This window comes from Carassius gibelio, chromosome A9 (genome assembly GCF_023724105.1).
Source record: "Carassius gibelio isolate Cgi1373 ecotype wild population from Czech Republic chromosome A9, carGib1.2-hapl.c, whole genome shotgun sequence".
NCBI classification, from domain to species: Eukaryota; Metazoa; Chordata; class Actinopteri; order Cypriniformes; family Cyprinidae; genus Carassius; species Carassius gibelio.
Window position 1 is genome coordinate 6,144,818 of NC_068379.1, and position 23,044 is coordinate 6,167,861.

Genomic DNA, 23,044 nt, shown 5'->3' on the forward strand with positions numbered 1-23,044 from the left:
TTACCACCTACATAAACATATCTTCGTGGGACTGTTACTTCAGAGCGACCTAAGGACACTTACACAGAGCCTTGTCTTAAACAGGAATAGTGAGCATTTGAAGTTAATCATATCTCATTAGAGACATACAGAGACATCCAGCTGCCTGACATGTGACCTTTCGAGCAGACAGGAGAGGGACGTCCCACCAGACGGCAAAATGCATGCTCATCAGGAGCATCTAAGGCTGCTTGGGACAGTGCCAACTCATCTTAATATACTGCCACCTTCTATTCAAATTTGGATAACTTTTCTAAAAATGTCTGTGGTACGCTGATCCTCTCTCCAAAAAAATAAAAATAAAAAGATTTATAGGGTGTCTATGCTTTCAAACCATTGTTTCCAGATGTTTCTCTTACTGGAAAAAGAGGCAGGAGTGAAATGAGGAAGAGCGGAGGATTCTGTTATTTATTGTAGAAGTCCTGAAAAGAGGGAAAACATCCCACAAACAGAGAGAACACTCATTTGTCGGTGCTATCCAACACATTCATTCATATAACTTATCAGTCTTCAGCCATGGCTAGGTGTTACGGCAAACTTTCAAAAGTTCATTTGCATTTTGCTCCATCACTGACCTCTAAGATTAGCCCGCTTGTCCTCACTGTAGGTAATTACATTTCCCACGATGAAGTAATTAATGGCAAATGAGATTTGAGAGGATATTTCTTTTTTTTTGTATTGGCTGATTATATATATATATATATATATATATATATATATATATATATATATATATATATATATATATATATGCTGTCAGATTATATATATATATATATTTATATATATATATATATATATATATATATATATATATATATATATATATATATATATTTATATATATATATAAAATTGTGTAAAGCAGATTACATTTCAAAAGTTTATTTTTGTGTTTAATAGGCTTTTTGTTAGACCAAATTATATAATATATTGTACAGTATAGTAATAATAACAGCAACAACAGCATAATTATGACATTTTTTTGAATTGTCAGGAAGTAATTTAATTGTGGCAAATAAAAATAAAATAAAATATAATTTATCTACAATACTGAAAAAAAAAAAAAAAACAGAAACAATTTGATGGGCTTCAGTTTAAATTGTGTCTGTTCATGTAGTTTTGTTTGGAGAGCTCTCTAATCATTTCAGATTCTGCCTTCTGCACAGATTTCGGTCCGTCTGTGCAGGAAGTACACAGGCAGTTTAGAGGAAACATTGCTTAGTACTCACTGACCAGGTCAGTTCATTTTAAGCCTTCTTAACAATCTGTGAAAGTGCCAGATGATCTCGGCTTTAGTCTTGCAACATTGGAGGCACTGATCTAAACACCACCTGCCCATTATAGCCCTTATGGGCTGCAAGCCCATGCTTGCCCATCTAAAAAAACCCTTAACACAATCTCTCCTCTCCAGTCACGACCCAGTCCGGTCGGCCCCCCGGCTGCTTTCCTACAGATGCCGTGTGATTAATGAGCCGTATAGGGATTGGGTCTTGAGTGAGGCTCAGTATTGTTGTGCCACATCAGCGCTGCTCTTTTAGGGTCAGTTTTCAGAGGGCTCTTACATGCTGTCCGATCCTGTGATGTCTTCTGCTCTAGGTGAAGTGGGTAACGTCTCCCTCGCTCTGAAGCAAGCACGGCTCTGGGTTTGGAACTTAACTGGGCCCTGACAATGTGCGAGTCTCCTCTCCCGAACTGGCAGGGGATCTGAGGGTGTGAAAGAAAGCCCTAGAACAGTCTCCAGTGGCAATGGTCCAGAATTCTTCCCGCAGCAAAAACATTCCGTAGCTTGAGTGGGTAAATAGTTTGACTATATGACCACACAGAGACACACATACTGAAACTGTAGACAGGATAGGATTCGGTTGTCTCCAAGACAGCGTTCATCTTCATCATGACAAAGAGGTCTTAAGTTCAAAATTGAAAGCTCATGCAAGTGTTTAAGACCAGCAGCTCATTTGATTCTGTATCTCTTTAAACTCCAAATACTAGGGCTGAGTGATACAGCAAAAAAGATGTATTAATCCTTATTAAAGTCTGGTCATATTCAAGAATACTGCCCTCACACTGAACAAAGTTTACAAAGAGTGACTGGTTTGTCCATGTTTTGCTTAGTTTTTGACTTTTTGAGGATAGTGGCTTAACTCTCTTGAGCCAGCATTTAAATTCAGTCTAAATATGCTGATAGCTCTTTTCCATCTGCTGGCAATGATAGAGTGCTGGATCCTGTGCTTCCTACAGAGGACCTTTGTGATGCGTCTTTCTGTGAGATCAGTGAGGCCCAAAGCTCCTCCAGTGGAAATGCTTTCGCTCAGCCATAATCCCCTTATTTGCAAGCAAAAGGCAGCTCATCGCAGGCTAGTTTCACCATCTTGCACAGGTACACTCGGGGGGTCTTGAAATCCTCCATGTCTCATTTGACCCTGGGTGGCGCAGTGTTCCCTGTTCACAATGAAATCTAGTCCGTCTCTCCATTGATTCCTGTTAATTACACAATCTTATGAGGCACTGCTTCATCAGGCATAGCTGGAGTCGCCAAAATCCTGCACAAGCGGTGCTGCCATGTGGAAAAGCTAGGGACACCCTCGGTAAGACCCTTGGTGCCCCGTGATGTAGGTTGGCAGAGGATAACAAGCCACCTTTACCCTCACAAAACACACACACATTGAGAAGGAAAGAGGGCCCCAAAACTTCTTACCGGATTCACTGAAAAAACGCAGAATTGAACATATAAACCTCATAAAAGAGAGGCAGAACTGCTAAGTGACTTTTCAAAGAAAATGTGGCATCAACAGGCCAAGTTCAAAACCTCCATGATGTTTACACTGCATAATGTTGTATAGCGCACAATCAAACAAACTGCGCTTAATGGATTCACAAAAGGGCATCTAGAAGCACGGTAACCCGAGTGATGCAGCTCCTGTGAGAAAGCCTCATCCAGTCCGGAGGTCTTAGAGGTCCATGTTGCTTTACTTAAAGTAAATCTCTTTTTGATTATACGCCAGGGGGGAAATACTCTCCTCTTTGTGTGTATATATCAAATTAACAATGCTATGAGAGCGGAAAGAGCCTTACAATTCAAGCATCTCTAAATACTTGAGCGCTCTGGCTCATGTTTCCCTGACGTTACAGCATTGCCGATCGCTCTCGTCTTTTTTGCAACACTCGAAAATTGACGTTATTGATGGGTACAGCTTTTTAATGTTCTTCGCGGAAGTGGAAATGGTACACATTTGTGATTATTTCATCCGTTTATCGTATTGATCTCGGAGCGTATTCGAGAATGTTTATTTCTCCTCCAGCTTGGATGGAAGGAATGCTTTGGAAAAGCCATTTCATATTTACAGAATTGATTCTTTAGAGGAAGGCTGTAAGCCAAGATTGCAATATTTAGACTGTCAAAGTAGAACATGACAAGCATATTAAATTCCACCAATAGCGTACTTGTCGAAAAGTAACAATTGCACGCCTTGTCAACCCCCAGAGCTGGGAGGTGGCTGATGTGGACCTAGGACACATGGTAAGAATATACATTTTTTGCAGCAAAACTTTTGACACACCTGTGTATGGTTTCCAGCTGATCACATGATGTTGTGAGCAGTGAATGGTGACAACCTGGGAAAAGATTTATGACTGGAACGGAGATGCATACAATATGACGCAAGGTATTGGTTTCGTCTTCCATGGCAGAGAGAATTTATATCCGAGGCCTCCTCAAACCATAAAACCTGATGCGCTCCATTTGTGGTTTTGCATTCAAAGTCTAAAGGTTTGAAATGGTTTCTTTGCTGCGTTCAGAAAAGGAGTAGAAATGATTGTCGTCGGATTGAGACCAAATGTGATGTTTGCATTAGTCACTAGGTTTCCACTGGAGTCATGAGTTCGTTTCTTTCCATGATGGGTTTTGTCAGTCGATGTCCTACCGCATTTATAAAACTGCTATATATACATATCTACAGATTAAATCTCTTTTTACAAACAGATGCTCACTGGTGACACTTACAGGCTCTTTGGGCACCCCGGAAAAAGCTGTTTTGGATTAGTTTTTCATTCGAAAAGTGCTGTGAGTTGAGTCATATCACCCCATTTCCAATATATTACTTCCAATTTAGGCTTCTAGGGCTGTATTGCAGAAACTTCCTATCTTAATTCTTGACTCAAGAAAAAGTTCTGTTTACTCAATGGAAGTGATTACTATACAGACAGGATTCAGAGTTAGGATGTTTTTATAATACAGCTTGAACATTATCAGAAACTTCCAAAGCTCAGCCGCATTAACAGATGTAAGTCCAACAAGACCATCTATAATCTAACAGAAACCCATGTTTTGCAATCATCACAGCACGTTCTGGCTCATTGTGAAAGGAAATGTGATAAAAAATAAATAAATAAAAACCCTGCAATTCTGATCAAATATGGCCTTTCATTTATTTTGAATGCTGTAAGTAACATGTTCAGTTTAAACAAGCGGTCTGGTTTTGATTGTATAAGTCTGGGCAATGTCAAATACTATTACTTATGTGCTGAAATGTGTATTTAAGCAGTGAAGATGCATATTGATTCTGCGTGTTTATTGCCTTTATATTCCATATTTCTTTGGTTTAAAATTTTTATATACATGTGATGTCATATACAAACATTTGGGTGCAATAAATAATTAAATACATATTTTTAATATATATATATATATATATATATATATATATATATTTTTTTTTAAGTATTTATATGATGTGTTTATACTGGATATATAATGCACTATATTACAGTTTATAAAATATACTATGTTTTCTTTGTAAATAAATAAATAAATAAATAAATAAACAAAGAAAAAATAAAGAAACAAAGAAAAAAACATGTGAGCACTGAGGAGATTCTGTTTAGTTGGCCGAAGGGCCTGTCTAGAAGAAATAGGTTTCACTCAAACAACGCAAAATTAAGGTAACATTGGTTAAAAATGTCATTTCAGGCAAACATCTCTTAGCAGACAGACTCTATTTCACCAAGAACAATCAAATTAAGCCACATCAACTAATGACATAAAATGCTCCCAGGTATATGAATGTGCACTCTGGACCAAGATTTCTAATGATGCCAGTTATAAGGGCGAAGTGATGACTTCAAATAAAAATGTTAATGCAGTGAACGCAGTAAACTGCTCCCACCTTCTCATAGTATTTGACCTCGTAGTCCAAAATGATCCCATTGGGTCTCTCTGGCTCCATCCATGACAGTGAGATGCTGTTTCTGGATGTTCGGTCCTTCCTGATGACGGTCACTGCAGATGGAGCTGCACAGAGAAAGAGAGAAAAAAAGTGGATTAGCTGTTTCCACTCAGGCTGTGATGGTATTACAAGCACATAAAGCCTAAGGTCACGGGAAGTTCAGCTGACATTTTCATTCAACAATTTGCCTCCTGTGAACTGGTTCCTGTTGACCTAATCGAGTTTGCTCTTCACTGGGGGCTAGTTTCAAAGTTGGGAAAGTTGGGACTGAAAGACAAATGGATGTAATCAGGCAATGGCTGGTTCCTGCAAACAGTGGCTACTTTCATGTCAACTCAGTACCTCTAAGTTTAAAGCTTGGCTCATTAATTTAGGGTTTTGTAATGCCACGACCCCCAATTATGAAGTAATCCATTTACCAGTAACCCAGTTTCTAAAAATGACTGTTTCGTATTTGAATATATTGTAAATTGTAATTTATTTATGTTACCAAAGCTGAATTTTCATCATTCCTCCAGTCTTCAGTGTCACATGATCAGAAGTCGTTCTAATATGCTGATTTCCCGCTCAGGAAACATTGCTTATTATAATCAATGTTGATCTCTACTCACTGTGTCATTCATGCCTTACTCTGTTGCTGACGGTTACAACTTAAATGTATATTTTACAAATGTGTCTCAAAACTCTTTGACTGTGCTCTTTCTAGCTGTTTTCTTTTGTAAACACCACCATTTGATCAAGCTTAATTATAATTATTCAGGCCATCCCTTAGATAGATTAGCAATCTAGTCATTTACATAACCCTCCGACTAGTCACCTAGTTTTGCACATCTCTAAGTATGCTACAGGCATCCATCGCAACGTCTCCGGTCACGGTGATTTTGGCAAGTAAGACATGTTCCTGGATCAATATTACAGTCCAAAAATATAGGAACATGTTGTACTTGGTGAAATCGCGTTCACCCTCCGCTCTGGCCTTTCACATGGTCACAGTCTGTGAGGGTAACTCAAGTCAGAGCCGGTCCTTCTCTCCTTCAGCCTGGTGCTCAAGTTCTTTTTCAAGTTTACAGCTCCGTAATTGCGAGGCAGCAATGAGGCCACAGAGGCATCAGACTTGCCCGTCTCTTAATTTTATTAGACCACAGGAAAAACATGTTGTTCTTTCATATGTTCATACTTTCCTTGATTCCGATTATACAGTCTTGAAATGCTTCTTTACCCCTGGAACTCTGTCTTTTTTTTATATTTTTGTCTATTTCTCTTTGTTAATGAATCTAGATGGGCTCAGTCTGTTTCAGTTTGCAGCCCCTGCCCTAGGGCACTCTGATTAGGGAGGAATTATTGAAGTTTTATAGAAGCCGCAGTCTATGGAAGCTATGATTTATAATGTCTGGATAGCAGACGTTCATTTGACATTGTCTATCTCAGGGTGAACAGATCAACGTTGTCTTTAAATCAAAAGAAAAGCACTGGTTCCTACAAACCTTCTGAAAGAAGGTGACAGCAAAGTGAGAGAATCTGATGACGTTTCTAAAACCAAGTGAGCAGCCTTCTTAGGGAGCGTTTTATGGCATCATACTGTAGGTACTCTTTTGATGTGTCTGAATAGTTTTTGATACAATTTTTATATTTGATTTTACTTTCAATTTGATAATTTGTCAGTATAATTGTAATAATCTTTATTGATTTAAATTGTAATTTATTGAAATGAGAAATTGTGTTGGCAGCTGGCTGAATAAAATAATTAAAACTAACAAAATAATTCAAAGAAAGAAGTTCTATGGCTTCCAGATTTAAACAAAGAAATTGCTTTTTTTTATGATTACTACCAGTGTTAGTCATGCCCAATCATGCTTTTTAATTTTTTTTTTATTATTATTTTATTTTTTTAACTGAACAGAATAAAACCTAGTTTTAAATTGCAGTAACCAGCAATTCACACTCTTTATATTTTTACTGTGCAATGTAAACTGTAACTGTCGCAGAACTGTGAAAGCCAGCCACTGACCTCACTGCCATTGTATGATTGGCTGATTTTTCCAATGGTAAGTAGGCTAATACAGACCCTCTCATCCCATAATAATAAGCCTATCTCTGAAACAACCAATGATTTTGGCAAGCAATATGGCTAATTTTGAATAAAATAGTTCCAAGAATATGACAATTTGATTCAATACTGTGCTGTTGATGGATTTCAGTTTTGAGTTGTTAGCTTAGCAACATGCTAATGCCAAACTCTACTGAAAACAATTGTCATTCAAGTCTCCTATGCGTTTCCTGTGAGAACAGCTAATTTTGTGGCAACAGATCTTTCCACAGGATGTTCACTAGGTTTACGGTGTATATTTCTTGGTGTTCTCCTGAACAGACCACCTCTGTTTTAAAGCCAAAAGAAATCATCAGTTCCCACAAACCTTCCAGAAGAAGAACCACAGGATAATTAGTGGGGAATTGCAGAAAAAAAGGGAACTTACTGTTCTGTAATATTCAGCTTAGGGGTGTGATACAGTATACTCTATCATGATTTTTGCCTTTTTTTCTATCATCTGCAGTTCTGGCATCACCATCTAAATATACTGTAAAACATACTGTATTCACATCAAATGTTAACTCAGCGGTAGAGTTAATACTCGTGGGACACTTCACTATCACAAAAGTGCAGAATTTGTATGTCTTTTAAAGTCTTACAAGTTAAACATTTCATTTGCGTGCTGTTCTGACATGCACTTTTACTGAGCACGTACACCTGCAGCCTGTCAAACAGCGACTGATTACTGGAATAAGTTATCTTTTGCGTCTGATTGTGCTAATTACTGTTAATAACACACAAGTTTAGCATATAAACACAGTTGGTTTTATCTAAAGTGAAAGTGAACAGTTGAGAGAAAAACGTGTGTGTCTTTATATATTAGATTACAGCTTAAGATCTTAACTGATTCAGGTTCAAAACAACTTGAGAGTGAGTAAATAATGACAGTTGAATTTTTGTCTGAACTATCCCTTTAATTTTAATAAAACAACCAAACACAAAGAGAAAAGAGTTTCTTTAATAAGAATCATTGTATAATTTATATAGTGAAGCGTATATAATGTTTTATTTCTATATTTATTCATTCAGTTGATTGCATGCTACTGCTAAAATGTAAGCATTTGTAAATAATCCTAGTTAAGTTCAGTCAAGATAATGACATTCTGCAGAACATGGTTCTCAAAATGTCCTCCATATGGCTCAGCGGATGTGGGTAAGAAGCATGCCATTAATGTGGGTTCAGATCCTCCTTTTCTTTCTCCCTGGCCTTTTCCACCAAAAACTCCACACGCCAAACAGAAGAGGCAAACCGCAACAACGTATTTCAAGAATGCACTGAAAACCTTCTGTAATGCCATGATCCAGCTAAACACTTCCATGCAGATCAGGGTTTAAAATTAACACTTGCCAAGTGCCAAATGCAAGTTCGGCTGTTGACCGGTAACATTATGAGAAACTGCAACATTTCATAGTTTTTAATCGAAGTGTAAGAATGATATCTGACCCTCGCTGATGTAATGTGAGCGATTCTAAAGATTACCATTTTCATGTTTTCTAATGCCATATAATAAACTTAACTACTACTTGATACTGCAACATACACTACTGTTCAAAAGTCTGGGGGCAGGAATTTCTTTTTATGTTTTAATGTCTCTTTTGCCATCCATGGCTGCTTTTATGTGATCAAACATACACTAAATTAGGTTAAGTTAAAGGGGGGGTGAAATGCTATTTCATGCATACTGAGTTTTTTACACTGTTAAAGAGTTGGATTCCCATGCTAAACATGGACAAAGTTTAAAAAATTAAGTTGTACGTTTGAAGGAGAATTTTTGTCGGATTCTGCCGGAAGAGCGCGCGCTCCCATATAGAACAGCACTGAGAGCACAGACATTCACTGATCAGAGCGAGAGCGTTGCGAAATGTCACAAAAGAAGTGTGTTTTTGGTTGCCAGGGCAAGACAACCCTACACAGATTACCAAAAGAAAACAGCATTAAGGGACCAGTGGATGGAGTTTATTTTTACAGAGCATCAGCTGAATCTGACTGTTAGCCATGGTTTGTTTTGGATGATGTTTTTTTTTTCCTCACGGTAATGTCACAGCTTCCAAACGCTCTCAACGCAAAAGCTTACTCGCGCTCATGATTCTTTAGCTCCGCCCACACGTCACGCCTCCAGTCGGTCGTGTTTTTCCGGGAAAAATCGGTACAGACTATCTTTCTCTTATGAATATAATAAAACTAAAGACTTTTTGGAGTTATGAAGGATGCAGTATACTACTCTATAGGTACTCAAGATTAACAGGAGATTGAGTGAAAACGAGCATTTCACCCCCCCTTTAAGCTAAGTTAAATTAATAAAAAGTAATATATTTTTGTGGAAATTGTGATTGTTTGATCGATTATTTATTTATTTATTTTTAGGGTTCTTTGATGTATAAAAGGTGCAAATAAACTGCATTTATTTAAAATTGAAATCTTTTTTAGATTATAAATCTCTTAACTGTAACTTTTAAATGATATACATAAGTGAATATATATGAAAAAAATATATATAGGCTATATATGTGTGACTGTGATATGGGGATCAGCCCCTATAATATATGATCTTGTGATTTAGAGCTGAATAATTCACTAGAAAATAATAAAGTGCAAAACACTGTTTCCCCTGACTTGGTACTTTTTTTGTTTGTTTGTTTTTTCACTCATTGCCAATTGTGCCAAAAAAAAAAAAAAAAATTATATGAGACTTTGTCGGCATTGCTGAATCTGCCCGTTAAAATGGCAGAACCTTCAGGTCTCAACACATTCTGATGAGGTTGAGATCCAAGCAGAGAGCACAGTTCTTACGTGGAGGGCAGCTTGCGTGTGCTGTCTCCCTTGGGCTGTGGAGCACATGCTGGCTCTGTTTAGATGGATTGGGCTGTGCTGACAACCCTCGGAGCCCCTCATAAATGTGCTCTCTTGCAGGCCCGACTCACCAGATTGGCCGTTCACACATCCATCTCCTTGTTCTGGCTGTGTTTTATAGGACAGTAAAAGAAGCTGTATTATTTGTCTAAGAGCAAAAGTAGAGAGTAAAAGTAAAGAACAGAGAGAGGGGTCAAGCTCTTCCTAGTTTTGGTTTCTGAAACAGCCTGAACTGAAAATTTCAATCGAAAAGACAGAAAATTAGGATGTAGTGCTGTCTCTGTGTGAGGAAATGAATACCATTGCAGTGCAGTAAACTGGAGCGCTTAAGCCAAAGTATGCTTCTTTGTCCTTTGAAAGCAAGTAAGTATTGAGAGTGGGAGTGTCTATGTCTAAAGAGATTAATAAATTGTTAGAGGGTTTTTAGGCCATATGAATCAACAAGCAATAAATAAAAACAAATGACCTTAATATTCTGAAATAAAAACATAAAAAAGAATGTATTTAAGGATTGTTAGAATGTTCCTCTGAGACATCAATGAAGGACTAGAGAAGAGAAGCCTTAAATCCATATTTACTGCCAAACTCTGGTCTACTACACACATTACTACACTACACGTTTTTATATGTTGGCCTTTTATTCAGGTGATTCTGAAAATAACAATAAAATTACTTATAGCATTATTATTATAGACATTATTTATTAATGAAAAGACTTACTGAGCTATACAGACTAGTATTTAAGAGCTTTTAAAAGATGTTTTGAAAGAAGACCTGTCCTCACCAAAGCAGCATTAAAATACGTTAAATACGGCAACATTGTGAAATATTAAAAATCAAAATAACTGTTTTCTATTTTAATGTGTTTTAAAATTCTTATTTTTTCCTGTGATGCAAAGCTGAATTTTCAGCATCATTACTCCAGTCTTCAGTGTCACACGATCCTTGAGAAATCAAACTAATTTGCTGATTTGATGCTCATTAAATGTATTATTATTATCGCTATTATCAATGTTGCAAATAGTTATGCTGCTTTATATTTGTGTGGAAACTGTAGAAACTTTTTCAGTATGATTTTTCAGAATTGGGAACTTTTTTAATGTCTTTACTGTCACTTTTGATCAATTTAAGTGCCATTGCTGAATAAAATCATTATATATATATATATATATATATATATATATATATATATATATATATATATATATATATATATAAATGATTATTATTATATATGATGAATGTCTGGACTAGTATTTTATGAAAAGATTTGAAAACATGAATGTTCATTCGTAGAGTTGCCTGTAGCACTGTATGACTCTAAAAGAAGATGCATTTCTTCACAGATAAATCAGCATTCGTTCTACAAAAGAAAATGAAAGATCTGCTGAGTGAAAATGCAGTCCTCTGACAATGACAGTAAGGGTTTTATGAGATCTTAGGCAAAGTCACCTGCTCCCTGTGGTTAAAGGGTGCAAAACTATCAATCCCCAGCCTTTGAACCTCTAGTACTCCAAGTAGTCTTTGCCTACTATTTCATGACACCAGAGCCCAAAGCCTGTAATCTGTGGACCAAAGCCTCCTCTAAATCACCTGACAGGACCTGTACCTATCACTCCACAGCCGGCACTGAACTGACAGAGGCATGAGCCCCACAGGGCTAGAGAACAAAAACACAAGTCTTCACAATGAAAGCCCACATGGAATGAGAGGCAGATGGCCTGCCGTCCAGCACCCCTCTGCTTTAGTAACCTGAGGAGTCGTGACCTTCAGTCAGTTATACTAGAGGCCAGCACCTGCAGAAGGACGTTCACAGACAGCTGGGATAACGCGGGATGAGCAATAGGCTTGCAGAGGCATTAAACGGTTCTTTTTTTCCGTCCAAATGGAATGTTGAGCTTTGTTGCACATCATTGAGAGGAAATTGAATTGTCTTTGTGAATACGTGTCTCAACCGATCTCAGGGGACCATTAAAACATTTCGCTCAATCAATGGAAATCTTTGAAGACATTTTTCTTTTAAAACATGGCTTTGAATGAGGTGTAATTTTTGGAAATAGTGTGTTAATGCCCCATTAGAAAACCCTTCAGAATTAAATGGATAGTACACACATTTATTCTGAGCCTCTATGATGTTCTTTCTTCATGGAGCTCAAAAGGTGAATTTTGAGGAAAATCCGGGCTTGTCTATTACATAATGAATGAGGACCAGGGCTGTCAAATCACCAAATTATAAAAAGAGCACAACAAAATGATCAAAAATGTGAAAGATATCAATTCTACAATATATTGTAGTACGTGTTATAAACAACCCAGGCTCATTGGAAAAAAGAACCCGTAGCAACATTTAATTCATTAATGTTCATTTTTCATCTCTTTCAAAGTGTTTTCAGTTGAAACCGATGAACATGAATCTGGCAACATTTTAATAGATTGTTTGTATGTATTGCAGCAGTAACAGTAAATGTTAAATGGAAATTAAATGTACGGTGAGTCGCGGAAAAAAGTTAATAATCTATCACGTTTGAAAATAACCTAAATCAAAACCTAACCAAAAGTGTTAAAGGGGTCACATGATGCTTTTAAAAAAAAAAATCATTATTTTGTGTAATTGGTGTAACAGAATATGTTGACATGCTTTAATGTACAAAAAACACATTCTTTTTCAAATACTGTACATTATTGTAGGTCCTCTAAGCCCCGCCTCTTTCAAACTATCCTTCCAACAGGAGCAGCGTGCTCTGATTGGCCAGTTTACCCAGAGCATTGTGATTGGCCGAACACAGCAAGCACTCATTGGAAATGTAATACTCCTTTTCATAATCATGAATAACAAAACATATTTACAGTAGCTGATTCAGAAGTGCCAGATTGTCGTAGCATATTCAGAATGACCTCCTCTCCTAAGTTCACGAAACGTTCGTCCATAAAATGCGTTGCTGTTCTGTTGTAAGTAGTCTTAAAGATTCCTAAGTGCATCTACTTTCTGAAGGCCAAATCAAGTACTTTTGCTTTCTACTAGATACACAAATCATTTCCATGGCATGGCTGATTCAACACTAACTGTGTTACTGAAACCACACCTTTTTTGTTTGTGTGTGAACGTTTGTGCAGCATTATGCAAATATTTCCACATGCTGACATAGACATGTGGGGCATGTTTGAATGAGCCGTTTTAGGGGTGTGTGAGTCTTAAATTGATAAAGAATATCTCTTTGGATTTGAGATTTTATTTTTTGCAACTTTACAGATCTTTTTTATGCACCAAGAGCTTGTAACACTCCAAAGAGAAAGGAAAAATGGAAATTGCATCATATGAAACCCTTTAGCAAAAGCAAAAGTAGCATAAAACAATGCATTTGCTGAAGCAACCATGACATTTTAGCTTAGTTTTTTTTTTATGGCTCCTATTTCATGTGACTCATACCTGAGCACTACATATCGCATGTGCAATGCTATACCAGGTGAGCTATCGAGCAGGTTTACTACATTAGAAAAGCCATACAGGAGCAGGTTATGTGATGCAATCATAATTTGTCTAAAAACATGTTTTTGGGGAGTTTTGCAAAAATGTAGGTAAATATTTTTTTTTCTCTATTAGCCTAGTTTAGCGATATACAGTATATGATGATAAAAGTATCGAGGAAATGACACTTTGAAGCCATTTGACATGAAACACCATCGGTTATGATTTATTTTTGCTATTTTATTCTTTCCTTTCATTACACAAAAAGCTCTGTATGCCTTCAGAAGACATGGAATATTGCACTTAAATCATATGGCCCTCTTTTATAATACATTTAGGATGATTTTCGTGAATTTTGGAGCTTGACAGTTCCAATCCAAAATTAGTTTTATGGAAAATTTACCTTCTTCTGTTTCATGCCTGAGAGAACCTAGGGGTTTCAGATTAACATAAGTGTGAGGTAATGATAACTAATTCTGGGATGAGAGGCTCACCTGCTTGGTTGGTAGTGATGGTGACCGCAGCGTACTGGCGGACCGTGGGGGCCTGGGAGGACACTCTGTTTTGGGCCTCAATCTCAAAGGTGTAGTTTGTGTGTGCCAGGAGGTCCACTACGGTTACTGTCGTGTTAGTGAGGCCGGTGGCACGGGGCAGGAAGCGCACGGCCCCTAGGCAAGGTTCACACTGCCTGGGACCCGGCCAACATCGCTTACAGACCACGTTAAAAGTCACGTCCTTCCTGCCTCCGCTGTCAGCCGGCCAGCTCCAGTCAAGAATCACTGACGTCTCATTAATGGCAGAGATCACATTGCGTGGAGCAGACGGGGGTCCTGAGGAAAAGGATAAGTGATATAATATTTAATCATAATTTTGTACAACAGGATGAACAACCATTTGAGCTGTATTAAAATGCATATTCAACACTGACACTGTGAACCAATATCGACCCAGGAAACCCATCTGAACCGTTTCTTCTACACTCTTTAAAATAAAAGTTCTTTATTGGAATGGATAGTTCCATCATGAACCGTTAACATCCACAAAACTACAAAAGGTTCTTTATAGTGGACCTCAGTTCTTTAGATTATTAAAATACTTTTCACATGATGAAAAATAGTTAAGAATTAATGAAGAAACAGCATGGAGACACCAACGAGAACGTCTCAATATGAACGCATTAGATTCTTCCAAAAAACATTTATTCTTATTTATTGTTTTATTCATTTACATTTATTAATTCTCCAAATTATGTGACCAACTGTCTCATTTGTGTCTCTTCCCCCATGATTATTCCTAAAAGCTGACAGGAGAAACATCTGGGACAAAGTTTATACTTAAATGAAACACAACTGAGAACTCCATTAAATCTCATGAGCTATGAAAGAGCAATAAAATGTCCCTCTGGGGAAGTACGTTTACTTTAAAAAGTGTGGGTTTAATCGTTAAAGTCATCAGTTATGGATGGATACAGAATTTAGGCAGCCATGTCCTTCCTTCCCCTTGTTAAAATGCTGGCAAAGTCTCTAGAATTATTCCAGAGTTCAGAAGTGTCTTCACTGGATTGTTATATTAACTTTAAAAGATTGTCCCGATAAAAAAACGGGGTATGAAGTGTGGCCAGTGGCCTCTGTTGATTGGAATAGCAGGCCTGCACAGCAAGCGTATATATAACAAGAGTGAAATCTCTGATTGAAGTAAAGTGATGGACACCAGTTCAAAGCCAGACTGTAAATAATTTTGGAATACTTTGTGAATTTAATATCTGACCTCTGGGTATTATTACATGAAAACCACATTCTTGCCTTAACGATGGTGATGAGTGAAGAAATCAAAAGTGCAATGTTGGGTTCGTTTGATCTGACGTGAATTCACACACTGAAGGTCCAGAGTTTAGAGAAGGTTTCCTGCTTCTAGAACTTTAGAATTATTTTGACAGACATTTCGTCTGAGAAGGAAAGTGGGGGAGAGATAGGATTTGAGCCTACATTAAGAAATAGAACATTACACAAAGGAATCTCCTCCACAAATTCGCTCCGGAACATTCCAGAGCACTCCCTGTTGCTTTCCCTTGATTCTGACAAGATAATAAATCGGACGTTTCATTCAAGGTCAAATACAGGATTCACTACAATGGCCTTTTCAAAAGCACTTATAGAAAGAAGAGCAGCTTTCCTTGAGGAATAATTCACTCAAAATGTAATTTTATAATCACATTCACCAGCTCTTGTGGAGGGGTAGACTGAAAGACTTTCACTTAAAAATTAGTCTGTGCTTAAATGTAACTATCGTATGTCTTCAGAAACCATAGAATATAGCATGCAACATTTTTTTTTAAAATATATATACAAAGCTATGATATTTCTTCCATGCTGTGCTTACACTGAAAAAAATAAATAGTTGAGAAAATATAAAAAATTAAAAATATAGAGCGTCTCAACAATAGCTTTTTAGTTATTTCCAGTAAAAAATACTTTTTGATTAGCCAACATAAATGTAGCTGTTCATGCAATGCTAATTGTCTTATTTTGGTAATATAAACTTTTTTGTACTGAAAAAAAAAAAAAAAAAAAAAGTATTTTAATGTTTACAGTACAAGTGATAAACTGGGGAATATACTGTATAAACTTTATATATTATTTAAACAAAATCCAACTTCTATTTATTTAAATAGGGAAATCTCATAATCTGCTTGCTAAACTCACATTTTTGCAATTGAGAAATAAAATCTTACCAAATGGAGTCATAAATAATAATAATAATAATAATAATAATAATAATAATAATAATAATAATAATAATACATTATGTACCTGCAGCTATATTACCAGTACGTAAACTAAAATAATAACAAATAAATAAAAATCATAGCTAAACAAACAAACAAATAAATAAATACTGAAGTGGGTTAAAATAAAATACAAGCTTGAAATTACATGAGGGTGAGAATATTTTTATATTTGGCAAAACAATCTTTCATACTATTTTAATAGTGGATTTCCTATTTTACACATTCTTGAGCTTTCTTTCATATAAAAAATGAGGATCATAAAAAGGAGGTTGTCTGTGTCAGCACAGATAAAAAATGCATTAATGTGCCTCAGTCTGCAGTGGCAACAGCACAGACCAAAGTCTCTTTTTATAGGATGGAGGAAAAAGTTGTTATATGTCACTAGGTAACATCTTTGCCAGAGCAAGGCGTCCTTTGATCCTGATGTATAACAGAAATCACAGTGAGCAGGTAATGTTCACAGACTGGCTGGCCTGTTAGCGGGAGGATGTGAGGTGTGCCAGGGTAAGCTATCCATTACACAGACACTTCAGTCTAACAAGCAGCCTCCAAAAGTGTGACTACAGCCTTCATTATTACCACAGATCCGACCAATCACCACCAAAACAAGACATTTTCTCTTTGACATATGGGAGATGTTTACATCATTTACAATTGGCACAATTATATAACATGTCCGCAGTTCACATTTTCCTCACGTCAAGGATTTACACTGCAGAATATCGGCTTTATGAGGTCATTAAAAAAAGAGACAGGCAGAAATAAACAAGTCCATTTATACGTACTAAAAACAGGCATAAATATGTATGCCTTTAAAACATTCACCGGTGATTAAATGCCGACCTTCGCTGACACGACATAGAACGCAACATAAACTGTAAATTTTACAAAGCAATAATTCATGGAACGACCGCCTATATAATCCAGCCATGACCTGAATTATATTCACATGCAAAAAAAACATCTCTGAAGAACTCAGTATGACCTTCCTCAATTATTGCAGATAATATCGTGCGTCGTGCTTCCTTTAATTGCAGTTCCGCTCTCAGAGCTGCACTTAAAGCGTATCTGTTCCACTGCCTGCATCCGAGCAGATTCTATCAAGATAAATGCACAAACTCGGGGACTATGACAGTATGAAGTGGAGAAATTAAAGTCGTACACTCCGTTCAAGCATTTTTCTGCACACTGTACCCATCAAAGTCTTAAACTAACATTGGCAATGAATGCTTAAGTGGAAATGAAGACTCAGTATTGCTTCCGACAGCCGAAATAAAAAGCGACTCGCATGAGCGTGGCGTGATCTGACGTGGTGACTACTTCGGATGTCACGTAAGATACACACTATTAAACTTGGCCGTGGAATTCAATAGGCTAAGGCTCTTGGTGGTTTTATGTGATATGAATCAGCACTGATAGCAATGCGGTGATTTATGGATAATGTGTTTTGGAATGCTTGGCTGTCGTTGCACGCATCTGTCTACCATCTGCGTACTTCTCCAAAAAAGAGAATGGGTTAGCTTACTCCGCTGCGCAAACCAGAGGAGGCCTGTCGGTTGAAACAGTTAAAAATAAGCAAACACGGGCTATTCTCTGTGGGATAGCTTGAAGGCCGCTGAGGGGATATTGGAAGCTTTGTCAGAATGAGCCAACACAAATTCATCAATGCTTGAACAAACACTATCCTTAAAAAGGCTCTGGCGCTTCTGAGAGCTGCGCGGTGAACAGGAACGCCGCGTTTCAAGTAACATAAATAATTATCCATACAACAACATCACTTCTAAACTTCTAAAGAGTCTGTTGTCCTGCACTGTTGTGTTGAACATCTGTGTACGCCTTTGTGTTGTGGGTCAAAATGACCCAAATTCGTTTCCATGAAAAAAAGAAAAGAAAAAGAAATTGAGAGATGATGCTGTATTTAGTGTCATGTAATAGGGCTGTCACTTTTGTGAAAAAATCATTTTAGATTAGACATAAGTGTTCATTGAATCGATTGTAAAATCGATTTTCCATTTCTAAAAAAAGACGTTTCCTTTTTCAACGTCAAATAACGGATGAACGTAAAGAGAGCACTGGAAACGCACAAGTCAGCAATATTTCTTATTTATTGGCATGAAGTTTCGTGCAGAATAACAAACAGCAACAGGAGTGCAACGTTCTCAAAAAAAAATATATAGGCAGAGGGAACGGCTGCCATAACAAAAGAAAAACATCACTGCATGCTTCAACCCAGCTGCATTTATGATTTAGGCAATTCAAAAGTGATTCAATCCATTTCAAACTACTTTTCAAAAAATTTTACTTTAAATGGACTTGAGAACAGGCCATGTGTGTTTTTTTTATTAAACGTAACCGACACTTAGGCTAGGCGGCACTAGGCAGGCTTAAGGAAATGTGCAAAAAGGCTAGTGCCATTACAAATTTATTTGACAGGAAAACAAGTCGATCAACATTTTCGGAGTCCAGAGCGTAGCGTATTTTATTCACTATATGTTTAGCTGTTGAGAAGACGCGCTCCGACCGCACTGACATCCCAGGGACACTCAGATACACCTGCGCAAGCCGGTCGCTGTCAGCTTGCAATGGTCCTTTTCATAACTCAGAATCTCCTGTAACTAGATGCGCGTAAACGTGTCTTTACATTGACTTATCATTGAAATTATCCGCGCCAGATGCTCTATTCGCATTTGTTGTGAATGCAGCACACTTTCGCTTTCGACGTCACTGGGTCTTATAGGCGCGTAAAATTGCTGGTATTTTCTGTCTAGCTTTCGCAACGCATACTGCTTGGTTGTGAGTTTTGTTACATCCATATTTTTTATTGTTTACTTATTTTTAAATTAATAGTGTACATATTTGGTTAAAATCGATTCCCTAATTTCATTTTCGAAACTTTTTTTGGTTGGTCCGATCGATTGTGCATTCGATTTTCGAACTAAAAATGACAGCCCTATCATGTAATGCCATCAATATCGTGTATTTTATATTTTAGCCTTTAAAAGCTACAATAAAGTTTTTTTCTTCTTCACAACACATCTGTCACAACAAATGTCTTATTGTCCAGCCTTTGCTAAACAAATCTATGTGTCGAAACTTTGCTTGCACATTCATGACCCGAAATGAGGAAAAGTCACAAAGTTTCAAGAAGAAATTAATATTGCAACCAGTGTTACAAGCAGTTCGAAAATCAAGTGTGGGTCAGTCTGACACAATAGGATGCTTAAAAGTAAAGTCAAACCTATAGAATCTGAAGAAAATGTACTTATGTATGTCAGCTGCACGTACGAGAGCAGGCCATGGAGACGGGGTCCTCTTCTGCACGGAAGTAGTTTTTCTCGCAGTCGCAGTGCACGGCTCCCTCCAGGTGTGTGTAGCTGTGTGGAGGACACTTGGAGCACTCGACGTTCCCAGAAGAAGCCTTATAGAAGCCGGGCCGGCAGGCTGTGGAGACAACAACAGGAGGGAAGACAAATTAGGATGCTGGGAGTCTCTAGACAACAGGGCCATTCATTACCCCATTACTATGCTGCCATTTTTAATGGAGCGAATCATTTCACATGACCATATGCATCGGCGGACACAATGGAAAGTCATTTAATCATCTGTGAGGACTTAAACAAACTAATATCTGTACCAACAGTGCTGAGACGTGGGTACGGCCGGCCACACGCACATGTGAGTGGGTGTTATGACCTCATAGGAAAGAAATATTTTTTCAAAATGACAGCAAGATTAAATGGAGAGCAATGGTAGACTGCTTCAAGAATGTCTTCAACTCACAGGATATCAAAGTCTGAAGTCTCAATATGAACTCGAACATTTCTCATCAAATTCCAAAACTAAATAAACCCAATTAAATGATGTTATTGTCTATCATAATGAAGAAAAAGCCATAAAAAAATCTATAATTTTAAAGGAAAAACAGGACATGATAACAACCTAAAGTTAAAATATCTTTTTATTTTAGTTTAATGAAGTCATGCTCACCAAGGTTGTGTTCATTTATTTAAAATGTATATGTGAAACAGTACTATTGTTAAATATTATTACAATTTAAAATAACTGATTTCTATTTTAATATAAAAAAAAAAAAAATCTATTTAAAAATGTCCTTTATTTTTGTGATGGAAAGCTGAATTTTCAACATCATTACTGCATTCTTCAGTGTCACATGATCCTATAGAAATAATATGCTGATTTGCTCCTCAAGAAACATTTATTATTATTAAAATCAGTTGAGCTTTTTTTTTTTTTTGGAAACTGTGCTTCATTTTTTGATGAAAATATATATACAGAATTATTGCCCTGAACCTGCCATTCAAAAATGTGAAAGTCAGTCATACCTATATCATATATATATATATATATATATGATATAGGTATGACTGACTTTCACATTTTTGAATGGCAGGTTCAGGGCAATAATTCTGTTTAAGGAATGTTATTGTTAATTTTTTTCTTCATGGTTATATCATATTATATTTTAAAAGTTATTAAATTTTCCTAAAAAAATAAAACAAAATAAAAATCATTCGAGTGAAAAAAAGCATATGATCACAAAGAGCAGTCCTTGAGGGATTTTAGGAGAAACATCAGAAACAAAGTTTATGCTTGCCTGAAACATATCATAAAGTGTTTTGAGGTATGAAAGCGCAACCTACAATATGAGCAATCATTTTTCCTCTAGGCAATGAAAATTTGGAAGGCTTAAGTCAGAGCCATGTGATAAAGTACGTTTAAAAATACTTTTAAAATCTCCTTTAATGTCACATTCAGCTCCGGTTGCATGAATTATGCAAATACATCTCTCAAAAAAATGAAATAAATAAAAAACTCTGCTATTAAAAGTGTACTCGTCAGCTCATCCGACCCTATTCATGAGAATCCCATTCCATTATCCATAATGAAGAGGGAAAATCATGATGAGATGGATAATTACTCTGGCTCACATGCATCTTTGTTTCACTCCCCACTTGCTGCAGGTTCAGTCCTTAATACAATTAGTGAACCACAGCTTCAAGTCAAGTTTTTTTTTTTTTGGGGGGGGGGGGGGGGGGGTGATGGTCGGATATGCAACCGCTTCAAACATATCAGTTATGTTTATTACCTATCTCACAGTCTACATGACATTCCCACCACTACAGCGCACCTACATGCCTGTTGTGTCTCCTGAGAGGTTTCTAATGCTGAGTGTGAGCAGAAGTCGGCATGGAGAGTAGCTGTGATGCATGAGAATGCAGGTTTAAATTAACCTGTTTCTCCTCTAAAGCTCTCCATTAGGGACTGCTCAAAATTATGCTGATGAAAAAAAATGCAGGTGCTCTTAATAGTGTTTGCTGCAGGAAATCTAATCTGACACACTGTTTCCACTGTAAATCAGAGTCCCAAATGGGATAAACACACATCTATGTTGCAAGAATGTGTTCTGAGGACACGTTATAGTACAGAGGTGGCTTTTTCACAGCTTACGAAAGACATAAGTTCTTTGTTATATATTCTCTTATTTTGTATGCTTCTCATTAAAGGGTTACACCACCTCAAAATGTACATTTTGTCATTAATCACTTATCCCCATGTCGTCCCAAACCTGTAAAAACTTTGTTCGTCTTCAGAACACAATTTAAGATATTTTAGATGAAAACCTGGAGGCTTGTGTCTGTCCCATTGACTGCCAAGTAAATAACAGTGTCAAGGTCCAGAAGAGGTATGAAAAGTCGTCATTAGAATATTCCATCAGACGTGCAATCTGGGTTATATGAAGCCACGGGAACAGTTTTTGTAAGCAAAGAAAACAAAAATAACAAATTTATTCAATAATTTCTGTCAACGGTCTCCTCTATGTCTCTCCATATCACAGTATGCTGCTTATGCTCTTCTGTGCCAGCCGCACCACAGGGATGCGCTGTTTCTACACGTATTTAGCTTTGGTTTGAAAGAAAACAGCGTATCCTTGTGGCTCAGCAGTTACCAGTAGCCATCGACTTCCATGGTATTTTTTTTTTCTCTATACAATGGAATCAATGGCTACATCAATTTTTTGGTTACAGACATTATTCACAAACAGAAGTAATAAACACTTACAGATTAGGAATGACACGAGGAAATGAATTATTAAAAATATTTCAATTACCATTTTCAGTAATTGAGATACAGCTGAAGTAAAGTAAATCATTTATTGTAAAAAAAAAAAAGAAAAAGAAATGACAAAAGCACGGCAAATCTAAGCAGAGTGCGAGACACTGTTGAGGTCTGGTCTGTCAGATTACCATTTTTGTTAGATTTGTCATTTTTGCAGATCTTGTTCGTATGTAGCTAGACAGAGAACAAAAACAGATTTCCTTCCAATCATTCATGATTTCACAACGCCCTTGACACGTGATGACCGTTACTTATAAATAGAAATAAATTACACATGCCAAAAATAAACAAAGGAGATGCACGACAAAGAGCAGCGCGGGCCAGTGAAGCAGGTGATGATGGAGAGGAAGGTGCCCCAGTTTCCGTCACTCGGGCGTTTGTTCTTGACAGCTCTTTAATAGAAGTCCGGGAAGTCAATGGCTCTCGACGGCATCAGCCTCTCATCTCT

At 37.1% G+C, this 23,044-nt stretch overlaps 1 protein-coding gene across 1 annotated transcript in view; it reads right to left on the reverse strand.

The window, feature by feature from the left end:
- Positions 1–23,044, reverse strand: part of LOC128019531 (ephrin type-A receptor 3-like) — a 97,884-nt gene that overhangs the window by 22,869 nt on the left and 51,971 nt on the right. Inside the window, exons 4-6 of the mRNA XM_052605571.1 lie at positions 19,744–19,899; positions 14,165–14,500; positions 5,205–5,329 (exon numbers count right to left, since the gene is read on the reverse strand). Of these exons, the coding sequence (XP_052461531.1) occupies positions 5,205–5,329; positions 14,165–14,500; positions 19,744–19,899 (617 nt within the window). The remainder of the gene's footprint in view (positions 1–5,204; positions 5,330–14,164; positions 14,501–19,743; positions 19,900–23,044) is intronic.